The 22,037-nt window shown below is 44.7% G+C and overlaps 1 protein-coding gene across 1 annotated transcript in view; it reads right to left on the bottom strand.

Moving 5' to 3' along the window:
• DPYD (dihydropyrimidine dehydrogenase) overlaps window positions 1-22,037 on the bottom strand; it is a 3,292,815-nt gene that overhangs the window by 644,375 nt on the left and 2,626,403 nt on the right. The window contains exons 17-18 of the mRNA XM_086954704.1: window positions 17,608-17,728; window positions 13,403-13,522 (exon numbers count right to left, since the gene is read on the bottom strand). Of these exons, the coding sequence (XP_086810830.1) occupies window positions 13,403-13,522; window positions 17,608-17,728 (241 nt within the window). The remainder of the gene's footprint in view (window positions 1-13,402; window positions 13,523-17,607; window positions 17,729-22,037) is intronic.

Genomic DNA, 22,037 nt, shown 5'->3' with positions numbered 1-22,037 from the left:
GCTAAGGCGGAGAGGAAGGCGCATTTAGAGATGTTGGGTCTGCCAGAGTGGGCATGTGTGACCACTCGGTCTATGGCAGCTAAGGTTGTTCAAGAGACCTTGGAGCTTGAAAGTATGGCCCAGGGAACTGCCTTAAAGAGAAGAGGTAAGGGGCGTGGGAAACAAGCCCCCATTGTTCCCACGGTCCAGGAGAAGGCAGAACTTGAGGGGGATGCCCTGGAACCCACTGGTGAGCAAGTTTCTGAACTGGGGAACCTACCTGAGCTGACCCATTGGCAGCAAGAGGGGGGTCGCTCCAGGGAAGAATTTTGTGAGGAGCAGCCAAAGTTCTTTTGGGTTTGAGGCAACAGGCCACAAACCAGGCAGCAGGTGATCAGTCTGGATAACATTGGATCTACTGGGAGAATGGTCTCCTGTAAAAGCGGTACAAAAGGGGGTGGCAGAGTGGGCTAAAGAACAGTGATGGATTGAACCCAGATCTTTTGACTGGGTGTGAGTGTTTGATTGGTTCAGATACTCCGTCCATTACCACCCCCTTTTGTACCGCTTTTGGCCGCAATAAGTGTGGCAGGGTATGCTCAGACGTGAGTCCCTTGCTCACTTTGCCACTGGATTCAAGCAAGCCGGGCTGAAGACGGCTGGAATGCCAGAAAACGGTCCTCGGAAGCTTGTTTCCGGTCCAGGGAAGGCATGGCTTGGTAGTTCGGGCTGGACTGTTCCCATGAGGCACAGGGTCAGACTGATTTGCATATAGCCATGTCTGAACTGGGGTGGCAGAGTGGGCTAAAGAACGGTGATGGACTAAACTCAGATCGTTTGACTGGGTGTGAGTGTTTGATTGGTTCAGATGCTCCGTCCATTACCTCCCCCCTTTTGTACCGCTTCCTACTGGGTTTGGCTCATGATGTTCCTTTAGCTGGTCATCTGGGGCAGAACAAGACCTTTGAAAGGCTTGTCTCCCACTTTTATTGGCCCCAGATGCGAAAGAGTTCAGATACTCATTGTAGGACTTGTCAAACTTGCCAGGCAAGTGGGAAAAGCGGAAGGAGGCACAAGGCCCCTCTTCAACCTTTCCCTGTAGTCAGTACCCCCTTTGAACAGGTGGGCATTGACATTGTGGGGCACTGGAGCCTGGACCACAAGACAACCATGGGCAACAGGTTTATCTTGGTCTTTGTGGACCATGCTACCCGGTACCCGGAAGCTATTCCACTCAGGACAGTGACGGCCCCCGTAGTGGGATGTGCACTGATGGGGATCTTCTCCCGTGTGGGGTTCCCCAGAGAGATTGTGTCTGACCGAAGTCCAAACTTCATTTCTAATTATATGAAGTCTCTGTGGGAGGAGTGTGGTGTTACCTACAAGTTCACAACTCCTTACCACCCACAAGGTAATGGGCTGGTTGAAAGATTTAACCAGACCCTTAATGGCATGATCATGGGTCTTGAAGAACCAATGAGGCGTAAGTGGGATGTCCTCTTGCCATGCCTGCTGTTTGCCTACCGAGAGGTGCCACAAAAGTCCCTAGGGTTTAGCCCCTTTGAGCTTATGTATGGTCACCCGGTAAGAGGACCTTTGAGTTTGGTAAAGGAAGGCTGGGAGCAATCTCCCAGGAAACCTCCCCAGGATGTATATAGCTAAATGCTCGCCTTCAGAAACCAGATCAGGCATTTCAGGGATCTCGCTTAGGCGAATCTGGAAGCCAGCCAGGAAGAGAGGAAGTGGTGGTACGATCAGAATGCCACTCTGATTGAGCTTCAACCTGGACAGAAAGTTTGGGTCATGGCCCCTGTGGAGCCTTGTGCGCTCTAGGACTGGTGGACTGGTCCATATGAGGTGGTGGAGCGCAAGAGTGATGTCACCTATCTGGTGAACTTGCGGTCTCCAAGGAACCCTTTGAGGGTCCTTCATGTTTACCGCCTAAAGCCCCACTTTGAAAGGTCCGAAGTGGGCATGCTCCTAACGACAGATGATCGAATGGAGGAGGAGACCGAGCCTCTTCCTGACCTCCAGTCTGCAACAGAGCAAGATGGGTCAGTGGATGGTGTCAGCCTCTCTGCCACCCTGAACACTGATCAGCAGCAAGATTGTCGCCAACTGTTGGGGCAATTCTCTGATCTATTTTCCTTGGTTCCTGGTGTCACAGAGTGGTGCGTCCATGATGTGGACACTGGCGACAGTCTTCCTGTCACGCACAAGGCTTACAGAGTGACTGACAAGGTTAGGGCTTACATTAAGGAGGATATCTCCAAGATGTTTGCTTTAGGGGTCATTGAGTCCTCCAACAGTCCTTGGGCCAGCCCAGTGGTCTTGGTCCCAAAGGCTGCCTCGCCGGGTGCCACACCTGAACTCCGGTTCTGTGTGGACTACAGAGGGCTCAATTCAGTCACCAGGACTGGAGCACACTCCATCCCCAGAGCTGATGAGCTCATTGATCGGTTAGGGGCTGCACGGTACCTCAGCACGGTCGATTTGACTTCTGTGTACTGGCAGATCGCCTTGACTGATGGGGCTAAGGAGAGGTCAGCATTCTCCACACCAGATGGGCACTACCAATTTCGGGTTATGCTCTTTGGGATGAAGAATGCCCCTGCCACCTTTCAGAGGTTGGACAACCAGGTGTTGGCTGGACTGGAGGATTTCAGTGCTGCCTACCTGGATAACATTGCAGTGTTCAGCCCCAGTTGGGAGGAACACTTGCAGCACCTCTGGGAAGTGTTGATGGCACTGCGCTAAGCAGGCCTCACGATCAAGGCCAGCAAGTGTCAGATCAGGCAGGGCTCCGTTGTGTACTTGGGTCACCAGGTAGGAAGGGGCCAGGTGGCGCCCCAACAACCCAAGAATGATACCATCCTGGCATGGGAACCCCAAAGACTCTGACACAGGTGAGAGCCTTTTTAGGACTCACAGGGTACTACAGGAGGTTTGTCAAGGGGTATGGCAACATTGTTGCACCCTTGACTGATCTGACTTCCAGGAAGCACCCGAAGAAAGTGAACTGGACTGACACCTGTCAGAAGGCTTTTGATGCCCTGAAGACTGCCATGTGCACAGCACCCGTGCTTCAGGCACCCAACTTCTCAAAAGAATTCATTGTACAGACAGATGCTTCAGAGCATGGTGTGCGGGCTGTTCTATCACAGATTACTGAAGAGGGCTTTAACCAACCTGTAGCCTTCATCAGTAGGAGGTTACTTCCATGGGAACAGAGGGGGAGTGCAATTGAGAGTGAGGCATTTGCTGGGGTCTGGGCGCTGAAGAAGTTGAGACCATACTTGTTTGGGACTCACTTCCGGGTTCAGACCGACCACAGGCCCCTCAGATGGCTGATGCAGATGAGGGGTCAGAACCCAAAGTTGTTGAGGTGGTCCATCTCCCTGCAGGGTATGGACTTTACAGTGGAACACCGCCCTGGTACATAACAGGCCAACGCTGATGGTCTGTCCAGATTTTTCCACTTTAGTGAAGAGAACTCCCAAGAGGAAGGGTAGTTATCCCCACATTTCAGCTGGAGGGGACACGTGTTAGACCTGACATCATTGGCGTGAGTCTCCCTTCCATCTTTGACGGATTGCCTCCGCTGTCTTGTTATGTTTTTGCTGGTTGTTTGTTTTGGGCCCTGTGCCACTGCTAATCAGTGCCACCGTGCAAGTGCTCCCTATGTTAAATTTATGAGCTAATTGGTTATTCCATGATTGGCTTATTTGAGCTACTGTCATCCCCTAGTACAGAGCACCATGTGTGCCCAGGGCTTGTAGATCAGATGCTGCTGGTGGGCTTGCAGCACTGGTTGTGCCACCCACAGAAGCAGCTTGTCAACTGTGTCTCGGGCCTGCCACTGCAAGGCCTATGGATAGTCTGTGACTACCATGTTGACTTGGCCAAGGGCACCCCCTTGCCAGTCCCTAAACCTTCCCTTTGCTTCATATTAGACACCCCTATGGTAGGCCCAAGGGCAGGGTGCATTGTAAGTATAAGGTAGGACATGCCCTGAAGTGTGTAGCATGTCCTAATAGTGAATTACAGCCATTTTCGTTTTTCGCTATTGAAGGCTACTTGTTCCCATAGGCCAGAATGGGCAGTTAAGATTGTTACATCCCAACAATCCTAACTGACTCAGGGAACATGGTAGAAATTCGAATTTAGTATGCCTGAACTCAGAATAATAAAATACATATTTTAGTAAAGTTTATTTTAATATCCTGTGTTTGCAAATACCTCTTTTAGAAAGTGCGTTTTTGCTTGCTTACCATTTGAGCCCGCCTCTGCTGACTTGTGTATTCCTTTTCTGGGTTTGTGTGTGACAGGGCTGGCAAAATTTCAGGAGACAGGCTGGGGCAGCCCAGTGGTGAATAGAGATCAGCACCTAGATGGGAGGGAGGTGTGCACCTGGGACCTTAATAGGGCTAGGCCTTCCCTCCACAATGCTGGCTCCACCTGCTATGGCTTGTCTGATGTCTCTGCCCTGCACTGTGAAGGGAGAAGGGGAATCATGTCAACAGAGTGCTCCAGAGCTGTATCTTACCTCCCCTGTGCTGGCTCCACCTCCTGTGGGGTGTCTGATGTTTCTGCCCTGCACAGTGAAAGGAAGAGAAGAGTCATGTAAACACTGTGCTCAGGAACTGGTTTGAACTAGGCAGAGGCCTCTCTGCCTTAAGAGAACAAAGGATTTTGGGGTATAAATATTGGGACCTATTCCCACAGACTTTAGATCACTTCTGGAACAAGAAACCTTTCTGCCAAGGAGAAGAACCAAGGAAGCTGCAGGAGTTTGGACTGCCCCTATGCCAGTGTGCTGTTTGCTGGGTTGGCCTGCAGTGGCTGCTTCATTGCCAAGGGAAAGGAGAAGAAACTTTTAAGGACTTTCATTCATCTACAGAATATTCTCCAAGGGTTTGAACTGTGCTTGCCTCCTGCTGAAGTCTCAGGGCCAAAAGACTTCACCTCCAGTTCCCTCCTGAATTTCCTTGCTGGGAATTCTGACTCCAGTCACTTGCTTGCCACTGGGAGCTGGAAGCGTGATGCATCGAGAAGAAGCGTTTTGCCGCCGCAGCTGAAATCATCGCAACGCCGGAGACGTGAGCTTTCGTCACATCTCCCTGGAAGCGTGTGTCCGTCACAGCTGTCTGCTGTCGCATCACCGGAGAAGCGCGACGCATCGAGAGAGCCGTCATTGCATCACGGGAGAAGCGCATCGCATGGCCTGTCGCGGCTCCAAATTACAGAGTCGTCGCAAGGCTGCCAGGGCGTCATCGCATCGTCATCGCATCGCCGCATCAAGGGCGCCATCTTCTCACATCGCAACTGGATCGTCACATCGCATCTGTGCGCCATCTTGTGCACCGCAGCGGGCCCGCAGGCCGAGAATCCACACATTACCTCCACACCGGTAATAAGAACGACGCATCCCCTACTCTGCGCAAGCATTAAGGCACGACGCATCATCTTTCCTGGATCACGGAACCGAAGCATCTCCCCTTTTGCGAGCCTTTTGCTTACTTTGCTTCACGCAACCAGGTACTTTGTTGAGAACTTTGCCGCATTTATCATCAACTTGAACTAAGCAACTTGAATCATCTTTTAAGCAATCTTAAGTGTAGTATTGTGGATTTTTGTTGTTTGTGGTCTTGTGTTTAAGTCTATATAAAGAATACTTATTTTTATAAAACCTGTGTTGTGCCCATCTGTAGGGTTATCACTGTATTACTGTGTGTATCCACAAATGCTTAATGGAAAGGGGCGACCACTCGGTCCCCCCGAACGTATGGTGGAGTACCCCGATCCCCCCGGGAAGCCATTTTGGGCGGGAGGCGAGTCTCGGCTGGTATGCCCGAAGCGGCGTAGCCGGGGCGCGCCTTTTCCCGCCCAAGAGTGGGTTGTCCTAGACACCGAAGCCGCTAGCCACGCCCCGGAGGCAGATTGGAGGTGGGTCCACGCCCGCCCGAAGAAGGATAAAAGGAGCGACAAGCCAAGAAAGCATCCTCTTGTTCCTGTGCTCTGAAGCTGCACCTCCCCATTGCACGTGAGCTCGAGACGGAACGAAGAGCCAATTTTGACCCACCCACCAGCCCCTGATGACAGCGAGTTGTTTGAATAAAGTCGTGTGACGTGGTATTGTTTTTTTCTTACAGGTTGTTCTGAATAAAGTTGGTGATTTGATTTGCAATAAAGTGGATAACCTTCATTTTCAACATGTTTATTCAAAGTAGTTGCACCAGAGTTGAACAGTGATGTTCTGTAGAGTTTATACTTGGAATGCTTAAGTATAATTGTTTTTCTTCACTTTAGCCTTAGATTGTCGTATTTATTTTTTGGTCGGTCGGTAAGGTCATGATCGATGAGCAGTAATTGGAAGATCCCTAGAGGTGGGGGCGTCACCCATTACGGATGGGAGCGCCCGGGGGGAGGCGGCCATTGGCCCCTCAACGGGGAGGCGGTCCCCTCTAAGGATAGGGACGCCGAAAGGGAAGGCGGCCATAGGCCCCTCCCTGGGGAGGAGGGGCTGCAGGGCCTCTCCTGGGAATTTCCCGGGGCCAGGACATCTGCGACGGCAGATGTGGTAAGTTGTGTGGGGTGGGAGGGGGGTCTACGCTACCTTCTAGACACCTCACACGAGTCCTCGGACGACCACTAAGATGGCGTCGAGTTAACATGGGGCCCCCGTCAAGACAAGGGAAATTGGAAATAGGCACAAAGGTGTAGTCCTCTGTGCAACCGCCCCTCACAAGTGAGGGGGGAGTTCTGGGTTAGGGATCTGACACCGGTTACGACCTTGCCGTTGGCCCGTAATGTTAGGATGTACAATTTCAATTTTAGAAATGCATTTGCAGGATGTTTAGTATCGGCTAGGAGAACCTTTGTATTAGAGATGTGTTAAGGTTAGCCAAGAACATCGTAATGTGGAAATGAAATTGTACATGATATGAAACTGTTATTTTAATGTTTTAATTTTGTTTCATATTTTAATAAATACGGCCGGGAGGGTAACCCCTCCCGCCTTCCAAAAGTTCAGAACCGTTTCCGTATTCCCATTCTTGGGGACTGTGTTGAGAGGGGGTGGCGGGTATCTCAGCCATACACACTGCCTCTGAGATAAGACGGTCTGCTCGTGCCAAGCTACCAAGCCAAGGGAGGGAGCAGGGGTTATTAAGGAGTGTAATCCCCTTATCCTGACTTAAAAGTAAGGGTCCTTATTTGGACAAAAGTGATAACCATTGCCAACTAGAGACCCCAGATCTAACAGCGATGAAAAAATTGTGCTAAGCGCATTTAGCGATAATTATCACTACTCCTTGCTAATATGCCCCAAAGTTTTAAGTCTTTGCAGCTTTGGTGTGGTTTCCACAGAATTTTTGGCTCAACCTCCAGCATGTTTGATGCTGTGCTGAATTCCGATTTTGCTGGGTTAGATGCTTTGGGCACTTTGCCATTGCTGATCAGTGTCAAAGTGCACGTGCTCACTGTATAAATTACTATTGTGATTGGTTATCCACGACTGGCATATTTGATCTACTGGTAAGCCCATAGTAAAGTGTATTGAATATGCCAGGGCCTGAAAATCAAATGATACTAGTGGGTCTGCAGCACTGATTGGCCACCTGTATGAGTAGCCCTGAATAGCTATCTCAGACAAGCCAGTAAAATACTGCTAATTTCGTTTTTTTACTATTGAAAGTCTCTCTGGCACATAGTATAGCATGGGAGATCCTTTGTAACATCTTAGAAGTACAGCGTCCCTTTGAGACAAGACAGAGGAATACAGTTTAGGCACTCTAAACTCAGAATTCAATAACACATTTTAGTAAAGATGGTTTTTAAATTTTGTGTTTAAAAATGCAACTTTATGAATGTAGACATGTTCTTGTTTAACCATTCTGTGTGCTTCTGCCTGTTTGCAGATTGACTGTCTGGTATGGAGTGAGAGGGGCTGGGGATGCGCATTCACTGTAGACAGCCACTAAGGGGTGAGGTGTGCCTGGCCCTTCCTGGATGACTCAGAGCTGAGCTGAATAGACTTTGGCTGCATTTAGAGTAGTGGGTGGAGTGTTCCTTGCACCTGAATAGGGCCTGTCTCCCTTGCACAATGCTGTCTCCACTCCTGCAACAGTGAGGACAGAACTGGTTTGGACTGGACTCAAAGACTCTTGCACAAAAAAGAACATAGAGCAAATGGGATATAAGTGGTGGTCCTTAAACCCCCTTTACATCACTTCTGGACTCAAGAGGAACCTTTTCCAAGGGGAAGAGCTGGCAGCTATGAGGAGGAGTACTGCCCTTTGCTGTGTGCTATGTGGAGTTGGTTTGCAGTCGATGCGTTTTCCAAGGAAAGGACAAAGCTTGGAACTTTGCTGACACACCTGCTTAAAAAACAATCTACAAGGGCTTGTGAGTGCTGGCCTCCTGTTCTGAAGTCTCAGGAACACACACAAAGCCCTGCCAGGAGGTGCCTGTTCTAATGTTGGGGCTCTGGAGGTTGTTCCTACTGTTGGGAGCTGGAAGAAACCGACAAGAAGCCAGAAAAACAATCTCTGACACCGTCAGTGTCACCACGGTGATGCCGCAACCTGCACTGAGGCCAGGGACACCATTTGTGAAGTGAACGATGCTTGACCCTGCCAGCACTGCACCTCTGACCCCCTTCGATGCCTGCCGTTATCGGCTGTCCCGAAGCCAGCACTTGCAGCAACTCCATTACCACTAGCTCCTGCAACCAGTTATTGTGACACTGATAACTGCTGAGGGTGATTTAATGAACTCACCAATTTCACACCGCACTGCCAACGCAACCGACTTCCCATGTCCTGGATTCAACATGTTGTCTCCCCGCGGACATGATGCCTCGCCAGGGAACCGGCCTCGACCTGGGCACCAACGCCTCACCTCCACAATGCTTTGCATCATCAGAGACTTCATTTTCCATGGTACTATTTGTTTGGGGGTTCGTGTGACTCCGTACCTGATGCTGCGCACCTCGCGGGCGGTGCCGTACTTCGGATTTATTGCTGTCACAATGTTGTACTAGCCCCAGGTGGAGATATTTGTTTACTACAAACATTATTTTTTAGATAACAGGTTTTAAGTTCTTTTTTACTACATGTATGCTGGATTGTTGGTGTTTTGGTCTTGTTGCGTTTAGATAAAGATACTCTTGTTTTGAGTACAAATACTTTACACATCGCCTTTGGGACAAGCCTGTCCGCTCCTGTCAAGTTAACAATGGGGTGATCAGGGGTTATCTAAGGTGAGTTTACCCCTAACCTTGACTAGAAGCATAGAAGCAAGGGTACCTACTTGGACAAAGGTACCCCTGCCAATTGGAGACTACCATTTCTAACAAAGATTCTCTTCATCTTATCAATATTTACCTTTAACTGACTGCCAGCCATCCAGTTAGCAATAAATCTCGGGGTGTTCTGGAATTTTACCTATGATTCAGTAGGGTTATCCAAATGTAAGAGTAACTGGGAAATGTCTGTGTAGTTATTGCGGCAATCTAAAGATGCCAATGCCCTATTCAAAAGTTTCATGTACAGACTCTATATTCAAGTTTAATCACCTTGGAGGGGAAGTTGCCTAGTTTTACTGACTGTGTATGATTTTCCAATGACTTGATCCACTCAAAGGATTTGCCCTGGACCCTTTCCTCAGATATACAGTCAATGAAAAACCAATGATCGACCGTGTTGAAGGAAGTTGAGAGATCTAAAAGGACCTGGGCAGCATCCCTTTCATTATAGTCTTCACGGAGTAGTTAATCTAAGACTGCTGTTACCACAGGCTCTGTACTATGCATAGGTCTAATACCGGCTTTTGCTGGATGAAGGAGGGCAGTTGTCAGTAAAGCCTTAACAGTTGTCAAGCCTGCTGATGTGGAGCTCACAGAGCCTTGTATCCTGGGGTTAAAGGGTTCTGTCCTCTCCTTTGAACTCCTTGTCAGTCTCTCACAACATCCTAGGTCAGTCTGAAGATTACTGCATCCTGCGAACAGAGCCTTCAGCTCACTGCCTCCCTTGCTGTGCCTTGAGGTGCTTATATAAATCTCCACCAATGTAAACTAACTACTCGCTCTTTATGAGGACCTGAATAGGCATCACAAGACCTAGAAGCTATGTTAACCTGATGTACTGGAGTGCACTTAGAGTTATATCGGCTACTAGCAGGAATGTAATAAATCCGTTTTTCTTGCCCTCTTCTCAACACAAGCATGCTTTAGCAGATCATCTCTGTGCACAACTTTGAGCAGGCCTTGCAACCTCATACATTTTTCAAACTCTTCCTATTAAGGCCACTCATAATGCCAATCAGACAGTAAGTAGTCTCTGGCTAGACAAGTGCCAAGTAGAAATAAGAAACCTTTTATATGGGATGGAAGTGGTGGTGGGCCAAGTAATTCCAAATGCAACCTACTTGAGGGCTCGCCATCTGCCTTTTGCTGGTTATTGCTGTTGTCAGTGGATACAAGATAGCCATCTCTCACATAATATTGTACAGATCTCGAACCTGTTTGGGTAGGAAAAGATTCCTAAACATCAAAAAAACGTAGGTCATCTGTCAATTCCCTAGGGTGCCATGCCACGTAATAATCAGTCCTGGAGCAAGTCACATCCAGGGGCCCTGCAGAAAGGGCATAATAAGGCCGGTTGCCTACTTACCATTGATGCTGACTGATGTCGTTGTCTCACAACAACGTTAACTGACTCGAAATTCTGACATTCTGATTGGCTCCTGAATCTTCCAAGGACGTTAGAGATTTCTACTGATTTTGTCCACTTTGCAATGGTATGGATCGCTTACAAATTTCCGATCACAATAAATTGTGAAATTTGAGTCAGATAATTGGCAAGGAATGTTTTCTACCTACTTAAAATGAATTTCATCCTGCAATAATATTGACAAATAGTAGAAAATAATATTAGCCAAGAGCAGTAGCTTCCCACAGAAAAAAAATAGCACTTCGGATCCACTGATTGCTACCGCGTTTCAGTTTTTTCTTTTAATCAAACATTCTATTGCTCTCTATAGTGGACTAAGAACCAACTAACTGGCCTACATTAATCATGAAAATCAACGCCCCAGGTTACAGAAACCTCGGCTCCCTGGTCTTTTTTGGATGTTTCTTGAATTTCTGTAATTTGATTGTCTCAGCGTTATTTGCCTAATCGTCTTTCTGCTTACGATTCTGCAAGCCATTACAAAAAGTACATCTTCGCAGTTAACATTTAAATGTTTCCATTGATAAACTGTAGCTGATTTCTTTCAGAGCATGCCCTGTGATGCTACATTTACTATTACAATCTAGAACTGTAGTGGCTCTTTCCTTGTTTGAAATGCATAGATTTTACAGGCCCTTCCAATACATAGCAATTATTGGCGAGTAAATCATGTTTACGGACCGTGTACATTTCAAAGTTTTGGCATTTAGGAAACATATTTTTGTAATACTGTAATTGTGCAGGTTTATTAGACTGATGTTGCAAGAGGAAATATTCATAAGCTGCTGTCAAGGTGGAAAAGGAAAATTTGTTTCATCTGTAAAATACTAAAGCAATAGTTCAGTTATACATTTTTAATGCACAACACCCTCAGTGACCTCCTTTATTCTTCTGCTGTCAACATGGCAGTATAGAAAAAATTGAAATGAGCTGACAAGGGAAACAAGAAAGCACCGAGAGCAGTTCATCCACTCTCCCAGAATAAAAACTGCTTCATTTTACTCACTGAAAAAAAGTGAAATATTTCGGTCATCATTATATTAATTGCTTTGTTGCTTGGCTTTTTGCACACAAAAAAATACACATAGGTTAGTTCTGCGCTAATATATTTATACTAAATACACGAACAACGTGAGATACATTGTTTCGTGTAATAGACCTTTTTTTTGTAGATGCACCATAAATGCTTGCACGATACACACTCAATTGTAGCATCTCCTTGAGTGAGTTATGGTGTTGCTCAAAAATTCTAGAAGTGTTTTCCTGCACATATTGCAATTCTTCCTTTTCATTCTATCTCTAATCAGAAAGACAACTGCCTTGCACCAGTGTGTACAAAACACCTCCTCCCCCACTTAACGCGCGAGGACAGCTCCTTAAGGACTGAATCTAGGTTGCCATAGGGACAGGGTTCACGAGAGGTTAATAGATTAATGCATTAGTAAATGCGTCTAGCCTACTAAACTATTTGATCAACTTGTTTGTCTTTTATTTCATTTTATGATTAAGCATTCGATCAATGCTTTACATCCTGAAGGCATGTATGTAGAATATACTTTGTGTGTAATATGAGGTAATAAGCTCAGTGTAGTGAGAGGCGATAGTCCGTAGGCGGTCATTCTATATGATTACTGTAACCAGGGGCCACATGTACAAAACATTTTTTGAGGTCTTGCCCCATTCACAGAATTGGACAGTTTGCGACCGCCAAAAAGGTTTTTCAAATGTACAAAATCAAAATTGTGATTTGGTAGCGTGTTACCAATCGTAATTTGGGTTAGCGAAATAGTGTTTGGAAGGGGCAGTTTAGGGCATCCCTTCCTAATATCGATTTGTAGCGGTATTTGTGAATCTTTTGCGACCAAACATCAATTTCTTTTCAGAAGCCTCAGAGGAGGTGGTAACCATTCGCAAATGTGAGGGGTCCACATGGGACCCCTTCCCTTTTGTGTAACTTACATGTTACATTTTTTTCTTTTTGAACGCATCCCCTTTTCGTTAAAAGTTTATTGAAAAGCAATCACAAACATAGCAGGGTGCAATTCCTAAAGGGTTGCAAATTATGACCTACCTCATTAACAGTCATGAGGTAGCTCCATTGCAACCTGAAACTTGTAAGCTTTTGTACATTAGGAATTGTGATTTTCTTTCTATGGTTCACCCTAAGAAACTGTTTATTGCATGCACGGGGCTCTATTTTCTTCAGGATGAATACAAAATCAATCTGCACTAATGGAACAAAAATGCAGAAATCTCCTTCCTCGCAGACGGTGCATTGTCTTATTATGATGTACACAGCGGAAAGAAAAGGGGTTCAAGGCCTACGGATAAAGGCTTCCAGTCCCAATAGCTTACATTATCCCTCGACTCTGCCCTTATATTAGCCTCTGCCTAACGTATGGCATGACAAATGTGACAGATTGAAAAAGTGTTCCAGCACAGTGGCAGTACAAAAACAAGATTATTTTCCTCCCAAGCGTCTTGATACCTGTATGCTGTTGCCATGTTACTATTATGAAAGGGTGAGAAAAGACTTCCCAACGCACATTTTTTCCATCTGTCGTGGGCATTAGGCGGCGCTGCCCAGTGTCGTTCTTTCAGATGTGTTACAAAAGACATAAGGCAAGGACCTCCTGAAAGTGCGTCCATACTCTCGGGAAGCTCGGTGCAGCGTACAGGTCATCACCTACCAGACACGCCGCCATATGTGGTCCTCCTCCCTGCACCCACAGCAGGCCATGGTGTGCCGTCCGCTTTCAGTCCCATCAGTCCTGAGACCGTATTGGTGGCCGTGACGCCATCTGCACCACCTGTGAGAAACAAGCAGCGTTAAAAAATACCAGGTGAGGCAAAATTGGTAACCGCAAACAATGGTTACATCTGGCCCTAATTAGTGTGTGTTCTGATTTTTAATGCCAAGTGAACGTGTTCAGTAATAATGCACTTTATACATTAAATAAACAAAAATAAAAAATACGGGAGGGAATTGGATCTCGTGTGAATGATCTGTTGCATTTTTTAGAATTCACAAACTTTCCCAGAGGTATTCTGGGAATGCTATATGAATATTCACAAAGACTCCTATTCCACTTGATTGGGATTTTTCAGTGCTTAATTTGTAGACGAATAAGAGTCAGAGGCTAAAGTTTTTCCCAGAAGCCCGCTGACTGCCAAAAGTAGAGGGTTGTCGAATGCAAAGGATGTCTAGTCTCTGTCCATCTTGAAGGAGGATTTACCCCAGATCTTGATTGGGGTAAATCTCTGACCAGATTCATGGCGGAAAGGGGTCGTAGAGCAATTTGAGAAAGCCCACGAACATACGTTTGCGCATTCACAATACATAAAAGTGTTTTGCAGTATTGAATGGCTTTTAGGAACCGCAAAGCACACAGTGCGACCCCTTACACACCTCTAATGACATTAGACAATAAAGAGGAGTTACCAAAAACTTTAGCCTTTGTTCATCATTAACAATGCGCCTGCACTTAACTCCTGTTTCACAAAGGCATGCACAAAGAATGTTGAACCACTTTCCATGATTACAGACATAGGCAAGCGGTAAACTTGACAATATGCATTCTGGTTCTGCTGGCTTGGGATATTAAGAGACACAATCCTATGGACTGCTGTTACTTCGTTCCTTCAGGTCATAAATAAGCCCACTGCGCCGTTAGCTGTTGCTTTGTGACTCCTGTCTTTTCAAGAAACAGGGGCTACAATGACGACACATTGTGATTTCCAATGCTGGGATCAAGGGCAGGTGTCCTAAATACCCCCTCTTCCCCAAATGGCCCTCCATCCGAGCACTCCCTCAGGAGGAGTCGCACGCCGATCCCCACTCCGTTAATATTAACAAGGTGAGTGGCGTGCAGCTTTTTGAAAACTGTCCGTGTGAGCTGCAAGTAGCTTTTTCATTCTTTAGGTCTCTTGTGTTATTATTACCCAATTTAATGGTACTCATTTTAACTGGAAATAGTCATGGGCGTCCGCAGAAATTTTTCCAGGGGGGGGCAAAATGTTAATGTCATCACCATCCTCCGACATGATGTGTGCCAGGTGGGGCACACGAAACACTGGGGTGCAGAACTAGGATAGACTCAATTAAATGACAGGAATCCAGGACATATGACTGACCCTGCCACGGGCCAACAAACACCACCTGTAGGCAAAACGCTAAACTTTCTGACAAGGTGCTTTATCTCTGTCTGCTAGGTGTGCAGACTTCTGGGTCCTCGATCCAACACCAATCAAGGCTGTCTTCAGCACGATTCGATTTTTATCAGAATACTTTAAAACAGCCTATGATTAAAGCACCAGATTACTGTATGCACAGTGTATGTTCGGGATTATTTGTAGCACACATATTTTCCAATATTGGCTTCTTGGTGCTAGAACTCATGATAACTTTTATCCAAAGTTAAAGCACAACGTCAAAGTTAGTAATAAATAATGCAGTAATCACACACGCTAGTGATTTGACAGTGGGTGCTCATCAGCACTTCGCCCTTTTTCAACAACAGCAGTTCAAACATGAATGGCAAAATATCCTAGTTTGCAAATGTTTTCTCTAAAATTATGGCTCTGCCCTATTTGTCTCATAATGCAAGATCTGCTGCATATTCTGACCATTTAAACTAATAAATTGTTTGTAGCTCAAACATATCAAAAGTTAATATAAAATGTGACTTGTGTTGCTGCGGAGTGGATGGCCTATTGTAAAGGTTGACTGGTCACCTTTCTCACTGCTGCATTTGTATGTACACTGGTACTAATAAGGCAAAATCTTTCCAGAGACTGTTAGCATGTGTACACACGTCAAAATAATAAAATATCTGAAAAAATACTGCATTACACAGCAGCCTTTTTTTCCATGCATAATTTAGTCAATACTACGGCATAATGTTGTTATCCTTTGCTGCATAATTAATTCCAGTGGCCCACAGCAGGCAGCACATGTTAAAAGTGATTGTAAATGAAGCAGGGCGACTGTGAAGTTTGGGAACTTAGTTTGGTGTGTGAAAATCCTGCATTGCTAACTCCTGGTGAATTGCAGCTACTGCTGCTGAAACAAGGCCAATGGAGGTACCTTTGGGTGAGGCAGACTGGCCTCAAGGGCAGGGCCAGCCATAGCACTGGTGGTGTCCTGTGCATTAATGTTTGTTAGTGCCCCCCCAATGACCATCTCTGCCATGGATTCCCTCGCTGCCACCCTTTAACTGTGCCCCCCAAGTCTCCATAACAACTCTCTCTCAGATGCATTTAATTTGATTCACAGCGCCACTCATACCATTGTAGTTTGTCAGAGCACTTTACATCACACACATTACACAGAGACAATCAATATGTGTGTAGATCACTGTATAGAAAATGTTACATAAGACTAAGGACTACAAGGTTTAGGAGTCACATGACAACCATACTAGTAGCCCGTATAGTTTTATAGTGATTGGTCTGGAGAAACACAATACCCGGAATTTAAAACGTAATACCATGGTTGGGGGTTCTTCTTAATAATCAGAATTGATTTCTGTCCAAAAGAACACTCTTTGGGACATTAGGATAATCAAAGACTGGGGGACGGAGGGGGGGGGGGGAACATAACACTCAAATGTATACCTTGCAGTTTGTATGCAGCTCTTAGATGACAGTTAATAGCTCACTGTTCGAAGTTAGGATTTTAACTTATAAACTGCAAGTGACAAAAGGATCTCTGATAAAAGCAGTAGCCCACTGACCTATTTACATCATGTGCACTTTGTGATCCCCATGTTCTTTGCAGCCAGTACATTAACCATCTGACCTACCTTTCCATGAGTCAAAACTTCCACTAGACAAAATTCTGATCTCTCTCTAGGAAGAACATTAATCACCAGAGTCATCTTGACATTTTTATTGTTGCCGAAAATTGCTGGAAGCCAGGAAGGAGGCAGCAAGCGTTTTTAAAACCATAATAGGGAATGCAAAATTTAGCAAACCATGGGAAAAGTAAGCAGGAACAACATGGTTACCTTAATGCTTTTACACTCACTATTCAGAAATCAGTGAATGCTTTTGCCTGAAAAGTTAAGGACACAACTACAGGGCCCTGAATGGACCCATTTCAATGGCCATTGCTTATAGCCTTACAAAACGTAAGCAGTATGGTAAAATGACCACATCCCTGGATGCAGAGCTGCAGCACACGTTGTTTTCCAATCCACGCATTGCAGTACCTCCAGGATTGGTGCACTAGTTTCAAGTCCAGAGAAAACAAAGACAAGAAAACAAAAATAGCGCTTCACGAGCAAACTCTGTAAAAGTGGCTTCAATGCGTTTCAGTGTGAATAAAATCTGTTTGGCCAGTTTGCTACCACTCTGTCTTACTTTATTTAGTTATTTATCTATTTTTCATATTTTTAGCCTTTTATTCCCAATGCTGCACTTTGGAATTAAAATGTTAGAAAAATACTACATTTCCAGCAAAAGTGTAAGTGTCTTTCTTTTTTGGATCCATTTCACAGGGAAGCAAATAAAAGAAAGGAGAGGAAAGAGAGTGAGAACCCCGTCTTGAAGTCACGGTTTTCATGGGCGTCCGCAGGGGGGGCAAGGAGGGTCGCTCCAGGGGGGGGCAAGCGCCCCTCCTTGCCCCCCCTGCGGACGCCCATGGAAATAGTCGATATTGCTACTTGTTCAGCATCTGCACTCGTAGTTACCTCGATTTCCACTGCCCTTATTTCTTTTAACATTACTTCAACATTCAAAACAAATCCAGTCATAAACATCAGTGTTCTAAGAATTTCACAGACATTACGCTTTTTGTGGAAATAGGTGGATTATATAATTATCATTCAGCCCCTCATTGCGCTGGACATACATAACTGAACATGTGCAGAACAAATGCATCTTTTTCCCCTACCTTCCTGGGCAGCCATTGCAATCGCCACAATGCTTGTCACATTCGGGGTGAGTTTGGCGAAGAAGGGGATTTTTACAGCCTGTCGAACCCAGCGGCAGATGTTTCTAACCAGCTCTGGATCCTAGGAAAATAGGTCACAAAAAGGCGTTAATTGAACTAATTTGTTAAACCTGCAGGTTCCAAGTAGAAAATCATTCATGCAATCTGCTGTACAGCGGGTCTATAATTGTGAGGCTGAGCCATTGCACATGTTATTAGTAGACTCCGATAAAAAGGGAGAACTACGCGTATGACAGATGCTACATACCTCTGACTGGTGATTTGAGCGTCTGCTATTGAATAATATAACATGGCATGCTTACATTAAGGAATTCGCCCCATAATGTTGTAAGAGTTATCGCCCTTTTAAAAGTCACAAAAATTAATATAAATGTAACACTGGCAGTGTACACAAGTGGTCGAGTTACATAAGTTGCCAGGGGGCGACTCAGAAATTTGCATCCCTTTTGCCTTTCTGGAACAAAGTCCTATTACAGAGGAGGATACAACTGTCACGTGGTCCCTTCTGTAACACACATCACGTAGGGGCAAATTAGTTTCTTTGCAATGTAAAGTGGGTGTTGCCTCACAGGCACTGAGATATAGCTACAAGTAAATGTACGAATGGGCATGCCCACATGAAAGTCTCAGGGCCCAGGGCACAATGATCCAGGAAGGATACACTACATGTTCACCAACCAAAGATTGACCCCAGTTACTGAGCCCCCCCCGATATATTCTGAGTTGGCCCTGATGATCCTTCATAGATTCCAGACCTACCAGGATGTCCTGTTTTCAGTGTTTATGTTTTGTAGATTTCAATAGTGTTTTCTCATTGGTTTCCAAACCTTTTGAAATCAGTGCTTATCAGTGTTTATCCAGCTGTCTAACTACCAAAAGAGGCAAAACTTTGTTTTTCCAACGTTTACATAAACATGTATTTTTCAAGTGATTGTTACAACACACATATTTAATTTTAAAGAGAAGCAATGCAGTGTATGTAGTGTCTTCCATTGGCAGTGTGATCAATGGATGAATTCTAGACGGTTTAAGCCTAGAAAGTCTCCGTATTGGACTCTCACGCAGACTGACATCTCATTACCCTCTCTCACATCTTATTACCTCTGACACTCACTATGTCAGGACTCTGTTTGGTTTACAGAACTATTAATGGATTAAAAAACAATGATGTACTCAAATGTTTTAATACACACATTCCTGGGCATAGCTGGGGGTAGTTCACCTACTTTTAACTCAGTATTATGCCATTGTTGGGGTTGGTCAACACTGCAAATCGCATATTACCTCTGAAACCTTTACAGTTTTAAATCAGACAAGATACATTTGCAGCTCTGCATTCTAATTCATCTGAATTGGGGACTTGACTACAGTTAACTCTGTATGCATCCAGTAAATAGCACTGTGGAGCACATCTAGGCCCTCTATCCCTACTGTAATCTGGGCCCAGGCACAATTAACTGCTACCACAGGCACTATGAGGCTCAAAGGGAGAGGGGGCTTAAAACTGCCTATTGCAATGCTGGTCGTGATCTCCTCCCATATGGAGGATGAGGCACACTATTGCAACTCTATCTGCCCTTCACTAATGTCAGTATCACTGGCGGATCACAAAAGCCGCTAATGTTGTAATTTAACACAGTGCTGGAGACAATTTAACGGAAAGTAGAAATGGAGTTTGTTTTGGTCATACTTCTGAATTATATGTAACTTTATAAATATCTTAGATGCATTTGCTAGTGAAAAAAACGGGATTGGGAAACAAGCAGCAGAGCAGAGGCTATTAATAGAGAATATATTTTGGACTGTTGATGGCTGTGAATATATTACTTAATGTATTTCAGTGACTAATCTAATGGTCATTTGTTCACGATCCAAAGACCTTCCATGCCAACAAGTTGATCTCAGCATAGGTGTTTAATGGATACGTGATTTTATGTTAGTGGATCAGTTCTTAATTTGGACAAACAAATAAGTACATGGGTTGAACGTTTTTTTTAAATGGCAATCGCTGGCACTGCTGAAACTTTAATTTGCCAAACACCAGAGCTATATAGTCTCGATTCCTTCTCATGCCTCTTAGTTCAAACACCATACACTTCTTGTATAAATATTTCACTCTTGTCGGTTGTTTTTCACCCCAGATTTCTCCCTTGCTTAATGTTTCATACCTTTTCCTTTATTCTCCCATTTCCGCTTTGCCTATCTTGAAATGGAACAAGCCGTGAACAAAATGAATGAGCCACAGTCCCCAACAGTGATAGCCAGTACCGACCAGTGCTACCGCTGGCACATATTAAGCATGAGCGACAGGAAATGTTGATGCATTTTGAAGCCAGTTAAATGTTGAGGTCAAAACCTTGTATCAAATGCATAAAGTTCTAGATGGATATTTTTCCGACTAGCCAAGCTTGTGTTCTATTTTCAACTAACCAGACTGAAAAGACTGGTTGCCTAGAACACACTGTAGAGTCCACTCAGCCCAGGTACTCGCCAATAACTACGCCACACATGAAGAGTAATTTTTAATACCACTGCGTGTATGTCAAAACTCAACATTCTAAGCCTGCCTTCAACTCATCTCTCCAACACTCATGTCATGGGCCTAAAGTACACAGTGGGAACCCAAAAAGTTCCAATGTTCTTTTATTTACAAGACACTACATCTCCCGCTTTGTTAAATTATGAGTTACAACCTTTTCAAAATAGAAAAATAAGTAAATAAATATACAACATAAATACATTAAAAATACACAGAAAATCATAGATATACAGGCAACTACAGTCCTTTAATTTAGTGTCAATGTGCCTGAATCACTCGCCCTGATCTGGTCACTGAGAACTGTGAACTGGCAGACAACGTATCAGTGTTCTGCACAGGTGAGGTGGAATTATATTCAGGCACAGAATCATCAATAGTCTGTCGGGACCCAGTCTCTATATTGACATCGATGTTTGGATATTTAATGGGCTGCATGTTGAAAATGAGAGGAATCTCTCATAAGGGAATTCCCAGGATGCTGGGCAGTCACAATGTGTCCTTTGGTGTTGGTGATGCTGATGCTAAAGGGTTCAGCCTCAAAGGAAGCATGAGACTTTATTTTCTATGTTGTCTGACAAGTATTCGATCTTCTCTTGTAAAGGTAACATATTTTACATGATGGCATCAGTCAGCATATATTTTCATTTTCTGTTTGCGACCAAAGTCCGTAGCATGAATGTCTTTCTGATTGTGGGTTCTAAGGTGGGCAGCTTGCTTATCATTGCTCTTCCAAACATGGGAATTGCAGGGCATCCCCCTGTTTGTTGAGTGAGGGGTCGAACAGTAAGAGTGAAGAGTAGTGTTCAAAACAATTTTGACGTGGACCTTTTCTAATGCAGCATGCTGAACAGCTTTCTTTAGAGTACTAATGAACCCTTCTACCAGACCATTGCCCTCGGGTCAAAGAGGAGTACTTTTTTGATGCTTTATCTTGAGGTGAGAAAGTCTTTGCGTTCTCGACTTTTAAAAGGTGGGCCATTGTCAGATAGATTTTTAGATTGCAGGGACACCCCATGTCGCAAATATTTAATCTAATTTCTTTGAATAACTTTTCCATGCATAGTGGATGAAAGGTCTTCTACCAATTGACAATGGGAGCATTCATAAACAATAAATAGAAGGTGTTGTCCATTCTGAAGATGATCAAAGAAACCAATAGCAATTTTGTACCAAGCACAATGTGGCATTTCTGACATGTTCAAAGAGTTCTGAGTAACGTGCGACGAAATACAGTTGCAGATGTAACAAGTCTTAAACAATTTTTTGACTCTTTTTTCAATATACGGAAATCATTCATGAAGAGCTCTCTTAGTGGCAACTATCCTTCGATGTCCCTTATGGGCAACATCGTTCACATGTTGTCAGAGACTCTCAACAATAACAATTCTATGAGCCATTTTGGCTCTGAAATAGCTACATATCATATGCAGTGCTTGATGATCAGTCAGTACTGTGAAACACATGGAAAAATTTGCAAGTCCAAAACAATGGTAAACTTTCTTTTTCAGGTTGTGAGTAGGTACATTCGGTATGTGACAGGCTTTTACTGGCTACGCCATAATATGTCTTCAGAAATTATTTAACAATATTTCTTCAGGTATTTGGCTGTCCATTGTGCTGTGCAAGGATTTCACCTAACCCGGCAGGGCTAGCATTAACTACAACTTCTGTGTTAAGTTTGGGATCAAAGTAGATCATTTCAGTGGCTCTCTCAAGAGCTTGCTTGATCGTTTAGAAACTCTTCTCATATTCTTTTGACCAATGATAAGACACACTTTTTTTTAATTCTCATATTGGTTCCCTGACTCTAGTACAGTCTTGTATGTATTTA

This window comes from Lissotriton vulgaris, chromosome 1_1 (genome assembly GCF_964263255.1).
Source record: "Lissotriton vulgaris chromosome 1_1, aLisVul1.2, whole genome shotgun sequence".
In the NCBI taxonomy this organism is placed as follows: domain Eukaryota; kingdom Metazoa; phylum Chordata; class Amphibia; order Caudata; family Salamandridae; genus Lissotriton; species Lissotriton vulgaris.
Note: the sequence above shows the minus strand (reverse complement) of the source record. Positions and strands in the feature narration are given on the sequence as shown.